This window comes from Scomber scombrus, chromosome 17 (genome assembly GCF_963691925.1).
Source record: "Scomber scombrus chromosome 17, fScoSco1.1, whole genome shotgun sequence".
NCBI classification, from domain to species: Eukaryota; Metazoa; Chordata; class Actinopteri; order Scombriformes; family Scombridae; genus Scomber; species Scomber scombrus.
The window spans coordinates 4,575,512-4,599,009 of NC_084986.1; the positions used below are offsets into that span (position 1 = coordinate 4,575,512).

A 23,498-nucleotide genomic window follows, 5' to 3' on the forward strand; every position below is an offset into this window, starting at 1 on the left:
TGTGAATAAACACACAACACTTGTTAGTAGATCAATCCATTCTTAGCTTTGGTCTTTTTAATGAGATTTGTTAAGTATAAGAAAAATACCAACGTCACATGACTTCTCCTTCAAATAATACCTTTCCAGGACCAGTGTTGGGTATTCATTATTACTTTCTAGCTTCTTTTAAAACTTTTTCCTTTGTAAAAGCTTTTTGTTCGAATTGTTCCATTTATTGTTTTTACAACTATTAATTGATCTTATTCTTTTACTGTTTTACTTATGTGTATTTTATTATTATTTTATACATAATCTACTATTAATTTTGTGCTCTGTGCTCCTTATTGCTTAATTTTTATCTGCTTTGTTTGGTTTTATTTATTTCTGTAAAGCACTTTGTAACATTGTTAGGAAAAGTGCCATATAAATAAAGTTTATTATTACATTATTAGTAGTAGTAGTACTTATTATAAGAAATTTGGTCCTAAAGGGTATAAATCTTCACACTTCAAACATGATTTTCCCTGACACCTCTTTTTTTTATAAATCACCTTAAATCTGATTCAGACTCGGGCCGTTTACATACAGTGGGCTCTTGATTCTGATATAAACACAATTTTTGATATTGTGTTAAAATGCACATTAACTGGAGGTGTTTCTGCATCCTTAGCATCGTGTGAGTCGAGAGGTATGCAGCAGTCACAGCTTGTCCAGGTAATGGGAGGAATTACATGAGATGGAACGATGGACAGCAGCTCCAATTAAAATCTGCCCCTCTTTTTATCCTCCTTTTTGTATTTATTCATCATCTTGACATGAATTTGTTGTTGAGTGTGATGTTATTCACGAGTCATTTAAAAAGTCTCCTATGTTTATATTTAATTAAGTGTGGCGTCCTGCTGTTATATAAAAATGAATAAAAGTGAACCACTCCTGTGAAGCAGACAGCGTGTAAACCAAATAAAACACTGACAGAGATGTCTGGTGATAAAAACGTACAGGTTTAACAGGAGGACCTGTCAGTTGGGTGGCGGACGGTTTGGTGACATGCAGGTAGTTATATCCTCCAGGTAGCTTCCCACCTGAGGACAGAAGGAGAAAAACACATGAGATGGTTTATATACAACATGTTGTAGAAGAATAAATCCATCAGTAAGTTAATCATTTGTGGATGGATTTGTAGTTAGATTTGTTAAAAGATAAAGGTAAAAGGTAGATTTGGCTGATGGGAATGTAGATTTAATAGGATACCTCGAGTAGTAATAGTATTAAATCTACCTGCATTGGGAGATGCAACATGCAGACTTTTTTTCCTGCTTTTACACAGTTGTTATTTGGTCCAGCACACCTGCTTTCTCACTCTGGATGTGCACGTCTACCACAAATGTTTTTCAAAGATAATTCAAAAATAGGGGAAAACAGATGTAATTTGGCTCCTCAGATCCTGTATTTTAGTCAATTTACCAATGAGTCAAGGGACACAAAATGTATTCAAATCTATTCAAATCAATATTCTTTGGTTTCATCTTCTCAAATGTGAAGATCTTCTTATTTTCTCAGTTTTATATCATTGCACATTGAATATCTTTGTGTTTTCGACAGTTCGATGGACAAAACAAGCAGTCCAAAGATGTCACCTTGTACTTTTTTTATATTATATTATCAGATATATTGTAGAATAAATCAAATCAATCTGAAAATCAATTATCAGCTGAAGATACGAACAATGCTACATAAATTTAAAAGCTTGAAAATGTTGTTAAAAGCCCAATAATGGGATCAACATTAATAAAAGATTAGTTTCAGTGTGGAAACTTGCACTCGAAACAACAGCGGGACAAAGGAAGATACAACATAACAAGCAATTCAATGTTAGCATCCACCCACAGAGGAAAACCGAGGCTGAGGCAATGAACTCAGATAGCAGGCGATGATATGGCATCTCTGCTCTCCCTGAAAAGTTCATATGTGTTTCATGTCTCTGAGAGGGGTGACGCAGAGTGCCTGTTGTGGTTATGTAACCCGTGGAGTGGCCTTGTGTTAGTCTGTGAATACGCTACAGCAGAATACGGCATTGTTACGCTCTGTTGTGGTTCGAGTGTCCGTCACAATAGCATCGGGCAGTGGGTGGGTGGGTGAAAGATTGGAAAATGTTGCACAAAAGCACAATGAAAAGATATTGGTGGTGCGAATTCTCTCGGATATAAAAGCAGAGAAACATTTTGCCGGCCGGGAAAGAAGGACGCAGGAGAAGAGAATATTGTGGTGAAATGACAGGAACGACTGGAAACATATGGAAACATAAGATGTGAAGGAATTTTGTGTTTGTGTTTGTGATAAAACTAAAATTAAAAAAACAATATATCTTTTTTAAAAAGGCAAAAAAATTGTGGGAAAATGTTAAATATCCCAAAAAGGAAACTCCCCAGTTAGCTCAATTAGCTGTTAGCTTCAGAGATCTGGTCAGAGTCCTGGATATTATAAAGGTGGTGGATGATTTTACACTGAAACTGCAGGAAGAAACGTTCATTTAAAAAGGTCTGACACTCACTCTGTTACTGTCTGAGTCTTTAGTCATGACCCTGTGTGCCTGATCAATAATACTGATTAAATGCAGTATAGCCTACACTGATGTCCAGTGTCTGGTATATTATGAGGAAACTGCAGGAAGAACTTACCTTACAAATATAACCACAATGAGTGCGTCTTATTTGTTAATGTTATCATCATTATTATTATTAATGGTACTCTTTAGTTATTTTAGGTTAATGTTACTTTATGGTTTTCATGCTAACGTAATGTTTTTATCTCTATGCTAATGTTACTTTTTAGTTATTCTATGCTGACGTTACTTTAGTGTTTACTTTATTGTCCTGAAGATCTACAAACTGACTTTCATTTGGTTTTAACAGTGACAGTAAAGATCTATCTATTTCATGCTAATGTTTCATGTTAACATTACTTTTTTTATTTTTTTATGCTAACGTTTTAACCTGTACTATTGGTTGACGTTTGGGATACATTCAGATAATTTCTCTCAACGTGTAGAGCTCACTTTGTGTAATCTGTGTAAGCGTTATCACTGCTGCTAGCTGCTGTCTCTCACTGGAATATGTGTCATATGTTAGCTAGCCAGAGACTGAGACTGAAAATGTACATATATTAGCTATCAGGACATTGTGGCTACATGTTTTCTGCCCTAAATCTATAAAGTGACTGTCCTTGTCATTGAGTATGACTGTAGTATCTGCCATACCAAGAAAACAAAAACATGATTTTTCAGATATAAAGCTCAAATAATTGAAAGTGAATGACCTAACATAAACCTGTCATTAAAATTATCCAACAGAATCCTGTTTTCATGGTTTGAGTAGCAACAAGGATTTCATTAGGAGGAAACTTTAACATAAAATACTTCCAGAACAAACTCTGAAATCTCATATCCAAGAATCTAACTGACTAAATCATGACTTGAAATCAGACCTTGAATCTTAGCCTGTTTGTAAAGCGGTATGAGATGATCCATTTCAGTTGGAGACTCATCAGCGGGCTCCAGGGTCAGGTCGAAGAGGGGCAGCAACACGGCCGCCAGGTCCTGGCCCACCTCCTTGGAGTTGAAGTGGGCGTGCGACCATTCCTCCGTGTAGTAGCAGCGGGAGAATTTGGTGAGAGGCCCGGCGCCACAAATGGTTGGATCGCTGGTGTGGAAAGTGGCGTCTATCACGAGTCTGCTATCAAAGACCAGAAAGGAGTTGTTGATGCTGCTGAAGGATTCGTAGTCGACTCCTTTATTGGAGAGGTTGATGAACACCTGAGAAAGGGGAAAAACATCTGTTATGTGGGGAATTTTAAACATTGAGACCACCTCAATAACCTCCCTGGTGTTTCATCTAAGCAAGGAAGGAGTTTCTCTTTGTTAAATCAATTGGTTTTATTGAACGTATTAGGTTTCTTGCCAAAGGTTCAATGACAAGATCAATAACAGTTGTATCGGTCTGGAGCTACAGCCAGAAGAAGGTGAGCTCCACTTTGCATAATTAGTGGAAACAGAGTGAAAAGGTTATCCTGACTCTGTCTGAAGGTAACAAAATACATCTGCCAGCACCTCTCTCGCTAACTGATAAACATGCTTAATCTTGTCTGTGCAAACACCCAAGTACAAAAACAAGTTATGGTTTTACAGGTTATGTGTTGGATGTTTTCTTAGCTGTGCACAGGTGTGGAGACTTTGTGTACAGACAACATAAAAATAATTAAATGTAGTAATTAGTCTAATTAAGGGAATGTGTGCACAGCAGCGCTTTCAGAGCCTGTTTAAAACTTTGAAAAACCGGTTTCACCTTCAGTTTTCCTCAGTTTAAATTAAATCGAGGATGAAGCTGATTGTTCTCTTTAAAGTTTGGACCGCTCACTCTTGAGCTCTTTAGAAACAGCAGCTGACAAAATCAGTTCAACTTGAGGTCCACTTATTAATTTTTTGACTGATTGATTGGATTTATTTAATGATTAAAAGTTCAAAACCAGTTGTACATGTTATGACTTTCCACGATTCAACTTTTAGCCTGGAATAACAAGACGTGCTCAGAATCATGAAGACATCCTGATGTGGTTAAAAGCACCACAACAATCAAGTAAGTGGACCATGATTTGAGGTGGTTTTGTCTACTGGATTGCTGAAATTAATTTTGAGGAGCATAAAGATGACAATCTGAAACTAAAACTCTATAATTACACTAGAGAACCAGGAATGGTTGTAGATTCACAAGGTTAAAGTTCTGTATGAAATGTTCTTATAAACAACACAGTTATATTTAAACTCAGAACTTCTCACTGAAATGGATTGTGTATATATCCTAGAGGCCTTACAAATCTGATGAATGCATTTCCTTCCTCATAAAACATTCACAACACAAATCTCTTGGATATATTGTCTCACAGTTCATACAAGGACAACAGGACCTCATCTACGGTATGTTTCTATTTTAGACTGAAATGGGGGGAAAAACGGACTAAAACAATGAAAATGGGAAAAACACCAAAATCATTTTGTGCTTGACAAACACCGTCTGCTTCCAGGAGGGAAATTAACATCCAAACAACGGACACAATCTGGTGAATTCAGCCTGTTGTGAGCTTTTCAGCTTTACCTTGGCCAGTAACCCACCATTGTTTGGATATCATGTCCTTTTGTAAAAAGCTAATAACTGGCTGGATGAGCTGTGAAATCACCCAGTGGATTTTTGAAAGTCACCAGAAAATTTTGACTCACGCCACACTGCAGATGGAGGGGCTCTGAGTCCGTGGTGAATGAAACCGATGAGAGAGGGTCGGGGTGTTCGCCATTGTTCATCTGAGCCAGCAGGCAGTCATGGTGAACCTGGACTTCGGCCTTCTCCATGGTCGACGTCATGGCCTTCTCCACGTCTGGGTCGCTGAAGCAGGACCTGTTGGGTTTGCGTGGTGGAAGAACCAGATGGATACGAGATCCCCGGATACCCAGACTCAGCAAAGTCTCCACGGTGGTGTAGACGTCGATGCTGTTTCCGTAGACGACGGCGTTATCTGAAGAACCACAAGGAAGAGACAGCTAACGTTGTGTTTTCAGGGTGCTTTCTGTTCATTTATGTTTAGTTAAAGAATTACCTTACAATTCATTTTAGGGAGAATATGAAATCCACATTTTCATTACAATCCATTCAATAGTTATAAGATATTTCAGTCAGAACCAAAGTGGTGGAGCATTGCATCCTTTGAGCCACAGCGCTAGTGTGGCTAAAGTTCAGTATCGTTCAGCCCTGTTCCATACAGTATCTACAACTGATAGATGAGCCTCAACACCTGCTATTTACATGTAAGAATAACAACATGACTTGCTTTTAGACTGTTACTCACTAAAAAATAAAGCAGTAGAAAACTACACACTACAGTAATAACACAAAGCTGAAAAAAATAATTCTGGATTCATTTTTTTCAGTTTTGGTGGTCCTGTGGTTACTTCTGGTTGTCGGCACAAAAAATGTTTATCTAAAAAAGAAGTATAATATTTCAAATACAAGACTGCTCTATAATTTAGTGGAGCTGAATGCTGACCACAAAGCACTGATTTCTAAAAGAGAAGTCTATTTTGCAGAGGAATGATTCATTTGGACTGCAGAGGCATGATACAACTGATTTCCCCCTTTTCAAGCCACGGTTTTCCAGTCAACAATAGTTTGTGCTCAGGTGTTCCAGTTGGCCTTGGAAAAGGACGGCAAAGGCTACACATTTTTCACAAGAGGCCCTCAGATTCCTTTAGAAATGAACCATAGATGCACAGACAGTACTGAAAGACAAATCAATGTCAATATGAGCATCCAAGTACATCCTTGATTTGACGGACGCTAGACATTTTACATAGTGTACAAGTTTCTATATAATGAGTTGGACTATGTGGTCCTCATCTTTCACTGATAATATTCAATTTAAAGGAACAATAGCTGGGGCAGCAGGGCCAGCTACAGACCAATTTAAAAGGCTTTCCCCCAAAGTAAACATTAGATTTAATAGTTGCATGTTTTTTGTGAGTGTTTAAGTTCATATAATACTTATACTATAAAACAGATATGTGTCTTCACTAGTAGGCTACCATGTGTCCCTTATAAACAAATTATTATAAACACTTTAATATGCTTGACATAAGGAGTGTTTCTGGATCATTGTTGGGTAGCAGTCTAATGTCAAAGACTAGCAGTAAGTAGTTGATTGATGGCAAAACATATGTTTAAAATAAAGAAGAAAAACAACTGGTTGAGACAGATGGTGCCCACCTAGAGCCCGGTTCTGCCTGAGGTTTCTTCCCGCTCAAGGGGAGTTTTTCCTTGACGCTGACGCCAAGTGTTTGCTCATGTGGGAAAGTTGGGTCACTTTAAATTAAATTAATGATTACGGCCTAGACCTGCTCTATGTGAAAAGTGCTTTGAGATGACTTTTGTTGTGATTTGGTGCTATGTAAATAAAGACTGATCTTACATACCCACCTTTTATGCAGCCATACCATGTATTATATTTTTATAATCTCTTATTATACTGTAACACTCTTGTTATATTCTATAATCATAAATTATTTATGCTGTATATTTTATTCTGGTTTTAGAGGGTTGTATTGTAAGTGTGAGTATTGAATGTTGAGCCACGTCTAAGATGATTTTCTGTCACGACAGACCATAAAGTTTCTGAATCTGAATCTCCAGTATCAGAAAATCCTTGGATCGGGCATCAGCTATAGAAAGCTCAGTCGTTTTCATAGTCTGTTTGTATTTTAGAAAATATTTTTTCTAAAACATCAAACCAAAGCTGTGTGCAGGTTATTCAGCTGTCAAACATCTAAACTTATTTTACCATTGTCTCACTGGGGGCTGTTAGATCACTGTAGGATATATTATGTAAGAAGAAAGAAAGAAATTAAATCAAAAATGAAGTGTTATTCAAATCTTATTCAAAGTAGACACTGCTAATTTACTTTAAAATGTTCACAGTATTTAGTTAAATCGTTTCAGAAAGATTGCTATAAGAAATCTTCACTTCAGAGAACATTTAATCTGTAAGGAAAAACAATTAAACTCCACGCAAAATACCTTTTTTAAGGGTGCAAACTTTGGAAATACTTCAAGAGACTAAAACATAACATTTTCCGAGTAAAAATGAACCTGAAATATCTGTTAGTTCATATATTCATGTAGTAAAGTGGAGAAGAGTTGGTGCTGGTGATGGACACAGCTTACACCAGCTGCTGTTCGTGGTCTCTGTCCGTGGTGCTGAATGAAAGCAGAGCTGCTACAACTGAGGCATCAAGGCCAGCAGAACATAAAGCTTCTCCGCTCTGATCAATAAATCTGTACTTCACTGCTCACTTTGTCAGTTTACTGCTTCTACTACTAAAACTACCCAAGGAAACACACAGTCCTGTTTTTAATCATAGAGCCACTATAATTTAACTTTTGTTCATTAACTTAGCCGTGTGGCTTTTTCAGGGCTTCATTAGGAAATTACTGAGCTTTTAAAAAGAATGAATCTATACAATTGTGAGCTGTTTTTAAAGACTTATGTCTTCATTAGGAACCAATGAGCTCTGAGCTGAGAGTCTGAGGTGTAGTAGAGAAGTCAGAAAGTATTGAGAGAGATTGACTCACACATTCTTGGTTTTAGTTGTTTTAACAGTATTTGTTGTGTATGAGAAAAATATCAAATCAAAGCAGCCTTATATTAAAAAAAGCTAGAGAGAGAGATGACTGCTTCACTCTGCTAATGCTAAAATGTACAATTACTGTCTACATCGTCCTGCTGTTATTATTAAAATTATGGAAATAAACACGGTATCTTCTTGAGTCTGCCACTGCAATTTGCATGTATTAATGGTTTTCCTTTATGACTGGGATCAACTAATTAGTATGTATAAAAAACCTCACTCTAGATCACTGCACAATTCCTTCAGAGAGCAGATTAATTTTGCTTAATGACACTGTGTATTTTTTCCTGCTCTGAACAGCCTGGCTTTCAGAAACTGATATGATAATGGAAAATGGATGCAAGAGGCCGACCTGATTCACAGAGATGAAAGATTTCTCTGCAGCTAATTAGCTGCTAATTATACCGGGGCACTTCAGCACTGACTGGCTGAGTAATGACATACTACTACAGATTAATTTTAGGTGCTCTATGTGTGTGTGTGAGGGGAGAGGAGGGAGGGGTTCACTTACCCTCCAGCTCCACAAAGTTGGCGAGCAGCCAGCGGCGAGCAGCCAAGCAGTCGTGGAGGTCGTTGAGGGTGAAGAGGTTCGAGGGTACAGGCCCAGTGTATCTGTGAGCGGACGGAGACTGAAGCTGGCTGTTAGTGACGGACTGGCTCAGATCCACCCCAGTGGGACAGGGCACCTACAGCATCACATGATTAATTGTAATTACATCCAATTTGATTTAAACTGCACATTTCATACATAAGTGTCATCAAACAGAACAGAAACAGTCAAAGCAGTTCAGGATTTAGACAATGAGCCAAAAAATCGACATGAGTGGAACTGTGAAAGCACGGATTAACATATATGTATAATCAATGCTGATATATAGATTTTTAATTGACATACATGATTTTTATTTCAAAACAAAGCTTCAGTCATCAGCCTAAATTAAGCAGCAACTACCACGGCTTGAGGTTTAGGCCAATATGGAAGTACCAACAAATAGTCCTGTCAGGATAACTACTTTTGTTGGACGATATATTGTCTCAGAAATAACAGCGATAAACAATATTATTGTCATTTGAAGATCATTTTATACTACTACATACTCATAAATCAAGTATTATTTTTTCATTTTAAGAAGTCAGTAGGTCAATGGTGTTGGTGAGTGGATGTGTGAATGTGTCATGTTGTCTATTTATTGACTTATCCTATGATACATGGACATGACCGTGATCATTTAAGAGCTAAGAGGCTATTCATGTCCTCCATTCCTCCCTGCGGACGTCCTGAGTGGAGACTGCAGAAGAATTAAAGGTAAATAACTCTTCCCCAGCCATAATGGCAGTCTGTGTAAGAGTAGCGCCCATTCTCCAATCCCAACCCCCGCTCCTCCTTTGCATTATTATGCTATTATATAATCATTATATCAGTGGTATGAACTGATCTTCAAATGACAATAATATTGTTTGAGCTTATGTAGAAGTAGCTTAAAGTTCAATACCACCAACAACTGCAAGATGCTTTGTCTTTCAGTTATCCGTTATCAGTTATCTTTCAGTTATGTCTTTCAGCCCTCTGGTTGCTGTGTTTGTCTCTCTTCAGGTTCAGATAGGCGGAGACTGTATTAATCCATCCAGAATATATTTAGGATCAGCCATCCCCCGCTCCTTCCCTCTGTCACTTCATCTCTGGTTCTCCTCTTTGCACCACTTTAACTTTTATTCATTTATTTATCCACTGACCTACTGACTGACTATTTCAGACATTAGATTTACATTTATTGTTGAAGTTTCTTAAAAATAAATATAACTGATTGATTTATGAGTATGGCCTTACATGAATTCTTTTGTTTTTTCTAAATGTACAACATGCTTATGTAAATGTGAATGCGTGTTTCACCTGGTACTGCAGGCCCGTGCAGAGGATGAGGTGATCGTAGGGCACCTTCACACCGCCGGACACCAGAACAAGTTTGGACTTCCTGTTGATGCCCACCATCTTCCCGGTGACCACACTGATGCAGGAGTGCAGAGGGAGCCGGGCAAAGTCTCTGCTGCTGTACGCATGACTGCAGAAAACAGAGAAGAAGACACTTAGCAAATTGCAATAAGCTTAAATGGGGGCGTATTCAGCCAATTTTAAGGTCTATTTTTTAATATGGGGCTCTGCAGGAATAACTGCATGATTTACAGTTAAGAAAATACTTATGCATCTTATTACTTACTTACTGGCACTACATGCAGCCTCTTAATTCAGTTGGAAACAGGCCTTTTTAGCCCCCCCTCCACCCCACAGTGTGTTCTGATTGGCCGGCTCTTTAAAGTTGCCCCTTGGGAGACTTTCAATGGCTAAGGAGGGTACATGCTAACACACTATAGTAATATATAGTATGATTTCACTACTTTTTCCAAAGACTATGTGTTTCATTTACTTATTTTTTTAAATAATTTGTAGCCCCTGTCCATTAGAGTCACAGCAGTGTTGAGTTTCACCAGATTTTAGTTGCAGTAAAAGGTTTTTTTAAGGATGGCAATGCCTGTCAGTCTGTGCAGCACTATTGGATGAATTACAATTACATTTTGTTCAAACATGCGTTGTCCCCAGAGGGATCTCGTTGACCCCCTCACTCTGCATCTTACTCCATACAGTACGTGAAAAACTAATCATATTACCGTCAGCCTCGGGTGTAAATTAGAAAAAAACATGCCGAGACACATCTAATTAAGTTACTCAATTTATAATGCCACAACATTTTATTCCGTCTTCATGTGACGCTGTTACATCCACTCACCTTGTGGACAGAAATCCGACGTCCTCGTGGTTGTAGTCGCCGGGGTAACCGTGAGTTGAGATGAGGGTCAGCTTGTTGAACCTGAGGTGAGGGCTGCCGAGAGAACAAACAACAGACACACGAGTGCTTTACCACAGGATCCGGTGAATAAATGCGGGGCACAGTGTGAGAGGAATGTTTTCTCTGGAGAAAGGACAACTTTAATTACTGCGTTCAACAACTATGTTCTACGTGTCACAGTATTTAGAAGAAGCTTGACTGATGTTACACGTGTTAAGAAGAAAATAAAGAATACGAAATAACACTCTTAACTCTGCTTTGTGCACGAAGAAGCTCTGAACCGTACATGAACATGCTGATACCTCTGAGAGAGTGTTCGACACTTGCAGTAAAAGTATCAGCTTCTTCTAGTGTAAAACATAAAGAATAGGAGTTGAATAAGATCAAGGATTGGTTTAAACACAGCACGTTTTCTCTTTGTAGCCTCAAAAAAGAAATTATTTTATTTGGATCAAGGATTCATGAGTTCAACCAGCGTTGAAAACCTTGGCAGGTTATTTTCTGGTCAACCTTTTGTTAGTTATTTAAAGTATGATGTTCGTTAGATGGTAGTCTGGGTGAAAAGGTTAAAACTATTTTCACAATCAGCCTCTATCGGGTTCTACATAAACACACAATTTTCTACCAAAGTTTGAACAGGGCTCAGGTGGAAAGAGGTGAAATGACACATATTTCCATGCACCAGTCCAGTCAGGTCAGTACACATCAACACTGACCCAAGGAATCAGATTCGCTGTTTTTGACTGTTAAACTTTTCATAAATAATGACTCCATATGTTTTTGTTTTTTTCAGATATTAACTTTGATTATTGTTCTTTTGGTAATAAACTACATTTTCAGGGGCTGAGCAAAAAGCATAACAGGTAAGGTAAGATGTCAGCTCATCAGCAAAGAAGAAAAAGGAAAAGGAAATTATGTGGCATGTGCTCTAACGACTCGACCACCAGGGTGCAAGTTTTGGACCTTTGACCTTTGTTTAGCATAGATATCCAACATTGTAGCAGTATATCAATAACAGAAAAAGCACAAAAATCCTAATTTGTTCCATATTTTGTCACCTGGACTCAACACTGTTAAGTTTATTGTGTCATCCTTGAGTTTTGTAGATGTGACTCTATTTTAAAGTTCAATGTAATATAAACTAAAATAAACAGAGCTGTGCTGTTGAAGCTGACGAGAACAGAATAAAGTACAAAGCAGAGGTTTGAACTGGTAAATTCACATTTTAGCTTGAAAATGTGCTTCAGTAAATCTAAACTGCTGATATTAGAAGCTTGTCTTCCTGCTGTAAATGATAAAATCCTAAAAAAAACATTGAACATATGCAAATCTCAGATGATGAATCCATGGATGAAATCTTCTCAGTAGGTACTTCTCCGGCCTACTGAAGCATTTCAGCATGAACAATCCTGAACAGCCCTCCTACCTCTTGTGGATTTACTGTCCACGTTATAAACCGTCTCTTGTGATGCAAATGATCTCTTTTGTGGCGGCCTACAGGACATAACACTGCTGATAACAGCAGCTCCAGCTCCTACGTTCGGTGAATAGCGGAGTGTGTACCTCGCACAGCGGCCAACCTTATCACACTGAAGCCTCTGATCACCTCCTGCTCTGTTCTTATCTGAGCTTCCTGCTAAATTAACGCCCACCAGCACAGATCTGCAACACCAGACACCCAAATGTTGGTAGACTGACTACTAATATACTGTATGAGGACTGTTGTGTTATATTACACACCAACAGGCCTATGCATTATGGGGATATGTGTATATTTACCATTTGTGCTGCAGGTATCTGACTGTAACATGTACAGCACTGTTCTCAATCTTGCAAATCAATTATATGGATTGCTTTATAGTAAAACTGCATTGACAGGATTTTTTGCATCAATGTGATGATTTACTGTGTAAAATTCTTCAGATTAACCAAACACAGACTTCAACACACAAAATGTTAATTTCCCTGAGCCAACATGATGACATCTTAAGATTTATTAATTTGTTCCAAAACCAAAAGATGTTAAGTTATTAATATAAAACAAGAAAGAAAGCAAATCCTTGTGTTTGAGAAGCTGGAACCATTGACTTTTTTGCTTGAACAATAGAAAAGATAATTGTTATTGATACATGTTCTGTTAATTAGCTAATGGACTGACTCACTCTACTCTGAGAGGGAACAGATATATGACAATGGATATATATGACATGGAAAATGTTGATGCTTTTAATCCAACAACATCTGCTGATTTATAGATTAAACACGTGTTTACAATAAAAAATCACCAGTTGTCATATCTAAGCTTTGTGTCATCAATGGTCTGATCCTTGACTCTGATGTGAACATGCAAATAACAATAATAATCACAGCAGCCATCAGACAATGACTGCAGTCAAACTTTCCTTGTTAATCTGTGCCAGAAGGTGGATTTATGCCGCAGCACTGAGGCATTAAGGCCCATTATTGGTGTCTGGATGCGGCTGAATCAGTGGCTCTGGATTTGCTGCGTTATCAGCCGGTGACAGACGGCCACGGTGACCCTGCAGCCTGACCGCGGCGAGCAGAGGGCCGAGCCGCCGCAGAGCTCTTTATCTGTCTGACCCCGTCCCAGCCAGTAATGGAGTTGGAGAGGAGGGGGGCTGGTGGTGGTGGTGGTGCTGGTGCTGCTGGGCTGGATTCAATGAGCACATGGAAAGCTGTGCAGGGGTGGAGGAGGCAAGGGAGGGGGTTGGACGTTTGGGCAGGGCTGATAAGGGGGGCCCCAGCAGGCCGAAACTGACCCATCATTCACCCTCTCAATGCGTCGCCGCCTCACCATTAGTTCAGCGGACACTAACTGCCTCATTAGTCAACTCATTAGTGACAGCAAACACAGATCGCTGCAGCAGATCCCTGACAGGGGGAAACAGTGGAGTGGCTAATTAAAGGGGGCCAGCGCTGGCCCTGCTGAATGCCAGGCGTCAGACAGCTGCGTGTGCCCGCCCCGGCACTGCCGCCGTGCCAGCCTCGCCAGAGCTGTGAGCTTTCATTCGCACAAAACACCGACCCCGGTTGCCTGGCAGCTATCACCTGGTTCTGAATCGGCAGCCCCCGCTCTTCTTATTATTTGCCGGAGCAGTTAATCTCACAAAGCGAGAACGAAGGCAAACATGTAAAACGTCCGACCTGGAGTCAAGTGACATTTCCAGAGATTGGATTCCAGGAATAAAAGGCGATAAAGAAATGAAAGAGAAGCTTCAGTGTGAGGCTGCTCTCCTTCGGTTCTGGGTTTCTGGGGAGATTCAGGGTATTTATATTCAGACACGTCGGTGATAAATATGATCATGTGAATACTTTTCATTATAACAACACTCAGCTGTCAGTTGCACCTCCTGCATTGTGCCTGTGCACTTTAAGGGAAGATTCATTTGTGCTTTAACAACATGAAGTGTGAAACTAGTCTTTTTGGATTTTTGAGATAAAAGTGATTATCCTTTTGAATTAGACATGCAGAAAGCTGACTGACAGTTTTAAACAGCATCTCCTCTGCCTGTACAAGTTTTAGTTGGACGTAATATTTGACTTTGGTTTGGTGTTTGGCCCTATTTTGGTTGTACCGCAGGATAGAATGATTCCTAATTCTGTTATTTCCTATGGTCAAAGTACTTCTTTAAATCAACATTAGGTACATACAGTTCTGCATACTTTCTGACTTGCTTTCTGTGTCTGTGGCTCTCAGACTCAAACTTGTTTTTTCCCACTAAAGCCATTATTCTATTCAAGTATATAGTTTCATTTTAAAATAAAAGGCTCAGTAAATTCCTAAAACAGCTTTTAGTTTTTAGGAAATAGTGCATTTGATGGGGACTATTTTCAGTGGCGGATGAATCCCTAATTTGATGCTGTAGTGTGTATTTCTGGCAGCTGGAAGATGTGTGTGGGGGTGAGTCAAAATAAACTACAATGTGTGTAATCATGGTAATGAAGGGACATGCCACCCACTGCAGCGCTGTGGCTCACTGATGCCTTTTTAATAGTTTTGTTGGACAATAACCGAAGTCTACGGCACCGAGAAATAAGATATGTCAGGTTTTAATACACACACAATACTTCTTAGTGTTAGTGACAATGAAGGCCTTTGAATTTGAATTTGAGACACTGTATATTCATTGTTGGTTGAGTTTATTAGTCATAGATAAATAGAGAATATCACCAGACTTACCTTTTAATCATATTATTATCTCACTGACAAAGAAAACCTGGACCCAGTAAGTATTATTCTAGCGGAGTACTGATTGTATAATCTGCTGTGTGTGCTGTCCTCGGGAACTTGGAAACAACACGGTACATACACAATGCACAGATGGTGAGAGGTGTGTGTGTGTGTATAAGGGGGGAGGAGGGTTAATAGTGGGGCCCCCAAAACAAATTTTTTGCCCCAGGGCCCCTTAACGGATTAATCTGTCCGTGGTTACAGAGAAAAACAATTTTTGGTCGCTGCTGCTGCAACTAGAAAACGTCAATACATACACAATCTACTGCACATGTAGGAGAAAAAGGAGGTCACCGTGAGGCGGACTCACCAGAAACAGAGCACCTCAAGGAAAGATAAACCTGTGTCTGACGCCCCCACCACCACAATCCTGGCATTAACGGTGACCTTTGGCTCCATGGTTAACTTTCTGCTGATGAGGCTGAGAGCAAACGGTGCCTTAGAGCGAGAGAGAGAGAGAGAGAGAGAGAGAGAGAAAAAAACACAGTCTGTCAGATACACTGGTTGGTTTTATTAGGACAAAAACAAACCGAAGGGTATTAATCAATCCCAAAAATGCCTGGTGCCATTTTTGGAAAATTAAATTATCCATCAAATGCATGTACCCTTAATTATCAAAGCACTAAAAGCATTACATAATGACGTGTCCAATTCCCCGTTTTAAATTTCACAGGGTGAAGCAGGAACCAGCTTTCATTAAGGCACTTTATCTGCCTGCTGAAGAGACAGTCAAAGCTTTCAGCAAAAACAGTCTTTAACATAGTTTGTACCACATCTAACACTCTCAAAATCTATAATTAGTGAAACTTATTTAATACCAACAACTGTCTTTTTATAGGTTGTATGCAAATTCCAAAAAAACACCTAAATTGAGAGAATAGATATGACTTTCAAAACAGATATTTAGCTGATCGTTAGAGGTTTTGTGGAGATATTGTTCCATATTAAATGTGACATTTACATACCACCAGAGATTGTTTTATAACCCCAAAAATGTTGTTTTCTTCAGTAGAAATGAAAGAAGTTGAATTATTATGATATTATTTCCATGTGTGCACACAGCTCTGCTTCTGATTAGCCTTCAAACTTGCCTGGTAAATCAAGTGAAGATCTAAAATCTTCCTTTTTGGGGTTTTCTGTATGTTGTTGTTTCAAACCCCTTTTTTCATGAATATATCAGAATCACAAACACAGTCTGATGCAGTTTAAGGTGCTTTATTGACTGCATTTTTCAGAAGTAAAGCTCACTAAGTTATCCCCAGTTTGCTTCCCACCTCACTGGCTCATAATTTTGGCATCATCTACTTGAATAGTTGAGCTCCACTGATTGTAATCAATGGAGTCTAGAGAGATAACAGGAGAGAAGTGTATGATTAAAACCTCCTTAACTACTATTTTACTATAGTTTTATTTAACTGGAAAACCAGACCAGGTCTTATCACACTGTGGTTGATGAAGGTGATGATACGTCATTAAATGTGTGGTTCCTCGTAATAAATCAAGAAAAAATGACAGTCCAGCATTGGGTCCTTAATGTTTATCCAATGAAAATTACATGGAATTGGTACATTTTAAGCTGTCATCTGCAGACACATCACACTGTGCTGGTTGTGTTCACTTTTGAAGTCATCCAACTGTTTACCTTTCTTTCTTTCTTTCTTTCTTTCTTTCTTTCTTTCTTTCTTTCTTTAGATCCCATTCTCACCAATATAAGTCATGGCTATACTTCTCGGGGTCCACCACACATCCAGTTATACATACAGACTATAACCACATAAACAAACACATCGACTAATCTCATAATTAATAGGATTAACAGTTACATAAAGAACAAAAACTAAATAGTCACTTTTTAAACAAAGCTAAATACTTCTGTTTGTATTTTAGTCAAATGTGTGTGAGACGATTGGTCAATTATTAGTTGAAAAAAAACAAAGTATGTAAGTAAATGTGATAAGTAATTCATGGTTTAAGTCACCCAATCCTTCTCTGGTTCCAGCATCTCCAATGTTTTATATTTTACAATGAATTAATCAATTAAACTGAAGGATTTTAATAATAGCTGTTAAAAAGCATCTAGCTCCAGCTTTTTAAATGTGAGGATTTGATGCTTTTCTCTGTTTTCTAACTTTATGTACAGGATGACTTTGTGACTTTGTGTTTTGGACTGTTGGTCGGACAAAGTGAGACATTTAAAGACTTCTCCTTAGATTCTGGGGAAGGATTTTTCACTATTTTCTAACTTTAATGGAACGATTCCAGAAACTAATTGTCGGTTTAATTGGCAGTGAAAATGATCATTAGTTGCAGCCCTATAGTTAGTTGCTTGTTCTGTATTCATAAATTCAGAACTTAACAATGAGGTGGAAACACAGAGGCCGCTGCGGGGATCAAACCTGTGACCTGACAGTTAAGGAACAGTTTTCCACAATAATTACAAAAGAGTCCCAAAGGAATTAACCGAACACAGCACTCTAATTCTCTCAATTCCTCCGCCGCCTACCGTCTCTGGTCCACTCCCTCAGATCTGAGGCAGCTAATGGCTCCTTCATCATCCATAATTAGGCAGATTTGCCCCACAATGCACCTTGTTGGATGAAAACAGCATCAAGCAAAGAGAGAGGGGAAACCCGAGGGTAGAATTAATTAACCTTTGTGTAATATTCAAATAATTTCCATGAGGATGTGCGTGCCCGACATCTGTCACATACTGAGAGATGCTCCGGCTCAGGGTTTGACAATGGCAGGAAAATAAAAGGAGCCTGTCCTTGTTATATAATGAATGCATGGCTGTGGGCATCAGACACATTAATCATCTTACGTACGGTTTTCGTTCTAGCGATGAAACAAAAAGTCCTCATACACCCATAGTGTCTTTACTAACAACCTCAGTACACATTCGCTAATTACAAATTTAAATATCCCCCCCAGACATGTTATAAGATGCATTTAAAATACTCTACTTTGAATAATAAAAAAATGTGTCTGATGGTTTTTCCACAAAAAAGGTTAAATCATCTTATGTTATAATCATGATCTCTTATAATTACATCTACTCATTCTCCCGCACTGAGAAAGGTTAAGGTTAAAGTCTTCAGTTACATCCACTTAAACACAGACAGTGGCACAAATGACTAAAACATTGTGTGGGACTTTCTGCCACAGTACTATACTGGTTTGAATCCTGCTTATAAGACAGCGACTACTTTATGTTTATAGATAATTACACATCTGAGCGGACAAAAATGACCTGCGGAGTTCCCCAAAGCTCCATTCTGGGGCTTCTTCTGTTCCAAAACAACAAAATATGTAACCAAAATTATTAAGACACACAAATTCACCATCACCATATCACCAGGGGAGCAATACAGGCACTGAGTACGTGAATTCAACAAATCAATGATTGGATGTGCCAGAATTTTCTTCAGTTAAAAAAAAGATAAAACTGATGTAATTGTTTTTGGAGCCAAGGAAGGATAATTAAAAGTCAGCGCTCAGTTTTCATCAGTTATATTAAAAACCACAAATTAAGACAGAAATCTGAATTTCATCAGCCACATTAAGACAATTAAAGGACTTGTGTCTCAGCAGGATTTGGATAAACTTGTTCATGTGTTTATCTTCACCAGACTCGACTACTGTAACAGTCTTTACAGGTCTGATCAGACGGCTGCGGATCAGTCAGAACACTGCTGCAAGAGACCTCATTAAGACCAGATGTTTACCATAACTTCCTGTCTGTCACCAAAGAAGAAGAAGGTTTAGGGCAAAAATGACATCTCTTATCTTCTGCTAAGTTATGAACCATCCACACCTCTCACAGGTCTGCTTTCTACTCTCAGGATCACAACTAAACATGGAGAAGCAGCGTTTAGTTTGGGGTATTATTTCAGAAATTATTATTTTACAGCTCCCTTAATAATTCTTTGAGTAATTGCAGGTATGTAACAGTCATTTTTGGGATATTTTACAGAGTAAGTGACACAATTTGGTACAAATTATGACAAATAACTCAAAACAGGTGTTATATTGGTGGTGACCACTCATTTCAATTAGGTTCATACATAGCTTGGTGTGTCTAACTACATATTAGTATCACAGGTTGTTTCTTTAAACCTCTATAATGAGCACCTTTCCTGTCTATTACCAAATACATATCCCTCCTAAAGAAATGTCTTAAGAGTGAAAAGTTACACAGCAGCTACTTTTAGGAACTTACTGAAAAAACCTAATATGCTAATACAGCATTTGACACACAAAAAGTATTTCTGTCTGTTAAATAATTATGAGGAGTCTCATTTATTTAGATTTTTTTTTTTTTTTTTACAAATAACAATTATGTATGAATCCAAATATAATGACCAACTAAACCAACTTCAAACTTTTTTTGTTATTTCTTGAAATCTGCACAAAATTGCACCATCCTTTCTGTCAAATATCCTGAAAATGAACTTTTAAATACCTCAGAAAATAAATATAAATATAAAGGACATGCAAAATAAAGCGTCTGAATTGTTTTCTGTACAGTTCATCCATTAAAATCCTCTAATAAAAACAGCACTTGTCTTTTTAAGCTGCTGTTTGTGACATTTATTAAAAATGTGCATTACATTATTTGTAAAAACACCTGTTTGTTTTATTGCATGTAGGCCAGTGAAATGCCTGCATGCATCCCTCTGAATACTGCAGGAATTAACCAGATGAGGTAATGAGATGGACAAAGCTGCTGTCTCATCTGCATGTGCAGCGGAGCAGGTGCAGCGGCTCTTATCACGCTGGAGATGCCTCACCTTTCCTGAACACAATGGCCTCGACTCTGTGTAATATGATCCTGTATTGACAGAGGGGGGGGAACAGGTGCTTTAAATTTGATTCATCATCCGGAAGGCCGACATCGGGAGGCGAGGAGACAAAGCTCAGAGGCGAAGCTCTTATCTGCACGGTAGCCTGGAAATCATGACTGTTGTGTAGCTGTAGCGAGGGGGGTGGGGGGTCGGGGGGGGTGGGTGTAGGGGTTTAGACTGGGTTTGATGGAGTGAAATGAACATGTGCGTTTACACGGTGACGCCTCGGGTCTAAAGAGCTGCTGTTGGACGTGCAGCAAATATTTGAAGTGCATGACATTAGAATAAATCACTGCCTCATTAAGATCAACCAGGCCAGCATTTAAGTCCAGAGCACAACACATTACTCATAGTAAAACAATAGAAGCAGAAACAGTCCCGAGCATTATCATCGTTCATCTGTCGCTTTCACTGTTTTACCCGCCTCTTAAGTTTTCATTATTTTTTTAATGTCTCAAACAGAAGCTATCTGCTATTTATACTTTTTATAGTTTAATTTAATGTTATATTGTTTTGTTTCTGAATGACAAAAACCCATGTTGGATTGAATAAGTGTCTTTTGTTGTTGGTGTTTTGTGAATATTTGGATTTGTAGGTTGTTTATGACAGATTAAAACCAAACCAAAAAGTATAATGTTAAGTTTTAAAAAAGCTGCTCAGAGGAGTCAGAGTGCAGCTTTCTTTAACTATGCTGCAAAATTATGGAATACTCTGCCTAAAGCTATAAGAGATGTGGGCTGGACTGGTAAAAGACAGCTGAAAATGTATTTATTCAATCTGGCTTTGAATGAATATTGTTTTAACTTATTTTCGCAAAAATGTCTAATTTAATTTTCTGTTGTTTTATTGTATTGCATTTTTATTTTTCACTGTAAAGTTGTTGGAGCTACACCCCCTGTATGAAAGGTGCTCTATAAATAAAGTTTATTATTATTATTATTGTTGTTATTGTTATTACGACAAAATGTGCGTGGTAAAATCCCAACATGTTCATTCCATCATACTGTTTGTGCTGGAGTTTGCTCTCCATACCTTTGAGTGTCAAACTAAGCTTTTCCCCTTTGAAACAGCACCGTCTAGTGGTGAAACTAACACACTGCTTCTCTCTGTCTTTCTCTCTCTCTCTCTCTCTCTCTCTCTCTCTCTCTCTCTCTCTCTCTCTCTCTCTCTCTCTCTCTCTCTCAGCAGCCTTCAGCAGCTCCTCTACATTCCCTGGCAGCCTGCTCCCTGTCAACCAGCTGCTGCTCTGCCCACCTGGTCCTCGGTGATACGCCTGGAAGGGGCGTTGTTGCCAAGCTCCTCCAGCGGGAAGATGATCTGGCGTCGCGGGCGGACAGGGACCGTGCAGTTGAGGACAAGATCCAGATGATGAATGCAGGAATTCTGAGTGCAGAAGAAGAGGGCACAGTGTCAGTGAGCTCTGAGAGAGAGAGAAAATCCCCTCGGAGGTTAAACATTTTCAGTGTGAGGGGGCTCAGGAGGCAGCTGGAAGACTAAGAAGTGATAATAAGCTCATGTGAATAAGTTAGATGATGCAAGGTTAACACTACCGACACGAGCTGATTATGAATGGAAAACATCAGCCAATGCTTCAGAGTTAATTCTTTGGCTATCTTCTGCCATTATTCTATTTGCACATCATCATCTCCCAATCTGGCGCTTGTTTGTGGTAGATAATTAGCAGAGGAAGTGGAGGCCTCTACACGTTGAGGAAATGTCTTATTATGGTGTGGAGAGGTGGAGCTGGCAGCACTGTCAGCACCTGCTGCCCCCGACCACAGGGACAGCAGTCTGCTAAGGGCACAACTCTGCAAAAAATGCTCATCACCTTAACTACATAAGTGATGATCCAATGTTAATGAAAGAGGATTTGTCAGGTAAAGTAAAATAAAACGTTACTAATCTAAAGTATTAATTGTGTGCAGCATTTTGAAGAATTACATGACTGACAAACTACTTATTCAATGGATTAAAATGTGTTATATATGAGGATAGGCATCGTTATCAAGATATAAAATGACCTTCCTGGTATAAATCAGGATATCAGATTGTGGTCATATTACCCAGCTCTATAACAGAGGTTCATTTATAAGTAAAAGTCAGCTTTAAAAGTGAAAACATCTCGTCTCGAATGATTTCTTATGCGGTGTATTTCTTGCAGTGTCTAAACTTGAAGCTCATTACACTAATGACAATGTGAATCTGAGCAGACATGCACTCAGGCTGGAAGGGGCTCGATGATGAGGGGGCCAGCGAGGGCCCGAAGGTCCCTGTGCACCCACCTCCTGGCTCTGGTCCGGAGGGTAGATTCTGTGGTACAGGCAGGATTTGTGAGCCAGCCGGAGGACCTCCTTAAACAAGTGTTTGGTGAAGTGCTGGAAGGAGGGTTTGAGGACGAAGTGGCGTATCTGAGCGTGCTCCTCGTAGCGATGGTGGCTGAAATAGATGAAGTTCTCGATGTTGTAGTGGGCACGGATGTACTCGATGTCCTGAGGAGGGAAAGATTCAGGAGATACTGTCATTTCTCTGCAGATAAACTCTGTGTCAGAACATTTCCACGACAAATATTTGGGTTTTATATTTTTAATATTATTAAAAATAAGTTATTTTTGTTAAATACAGTTCTCCTGTATAATAAGAAATGAAAGCTGCTGAGGATGACTGAAGGATGAAAATGATTAAAATAAGAGATTATTTTCAGAATTCTTTCTTGAATGAAATGCCAGTGTTATTTATTAATAGAGCCAGCGGTGTCAGACCAAATCTAGCAATAAAGAAACTCATGTTGAGCTGCTGAGCATTTTTCAAGCAACCAGAGATCCAAATATTTTTATAAAATATTAAATCTATCAGACTGAATAAAATAATATATGACATGAAGATTTTTTTGATTAGATTAAGTTCCACAGTCATAAAAAAATGTCCTTTGCTTAGTTTAAGTGTGATATAACCTCACTTAAAGTACTGGATTAAGTAAATTAGTTGAGTGTAGACTGTAAACAACATTATTACATCATTTCTTTTTTCAATTTTCATTTTTAGTTAATCTGTCAATTTTAAATGAGCTGATACATCTATAATATCTCAGAGCCTAAAGGTGAAATCTTCAAATTATCTGTATCGTCTGAGCAAATTATTGATTATTATTATTAGTAGTAGTAGTATTGTTCTGTATGAATATAAATTATGAATGTGAATATAATATAAATGTGACACTGTCGAACAATGAGAGAAAAGTGTAGAATTTAACTTTGAAGCTACCAAAGAAGAAATGTTGGAGGAATTTTGAGTATAAACAGTTAAAACTGAACATCTGCCCTGAAAATATATTTCATTATAATCTCTTTCTTTCC

General features: G+C 38.5%; 1 protein-coding gene across 1 annotated transcript in view; it reads right to left on the reverse strand.

Moving 5' to 3' along the window:
* The window catches only part of cfap61 (cilia and flagella associated protein 61), a 38,185-nt gene that overhangs the window by 5,036 nt on the left and 9,651 nt on the right, over positions 1-23,498 (reverse strand). The window contains exons 13-21 of the mRNA XM_062437555.1: positions 22,428-22,634; positions 21,400-21,528; positions 15,612-15,739; positions 10,990-11,082; positions 10,098-10,266; positions 8,718-8,892; positions 5,252-5,544; positions 3,466-3,793; positions 982-1,064 (exon numbers count right to left, since the gene is read on the reverse strand). Coding sequence (XP_062293539.1) covers positions 982-1,064; positions 3,466-3,793; positions 5,252-5,544; positions 8,718-8,892; positions 10,098-10,266; positions 10,990-11,082; positions 15,612-15,739; positions 21,400-21,528; positions 22,428-22,634 — 1,605 coding nt within the window. The remainder of the gene's footprint in view (positions 1-981; positions 1,065-3,465; positions 3,794-5,251; positions 5,545-8,717; positions 8,893-10,097; positions 10,267-10,989; positions 11,083-15,611; positions 15,740-21,399; positions 21,529-22,427; positions 22,635-23,498) is intronic.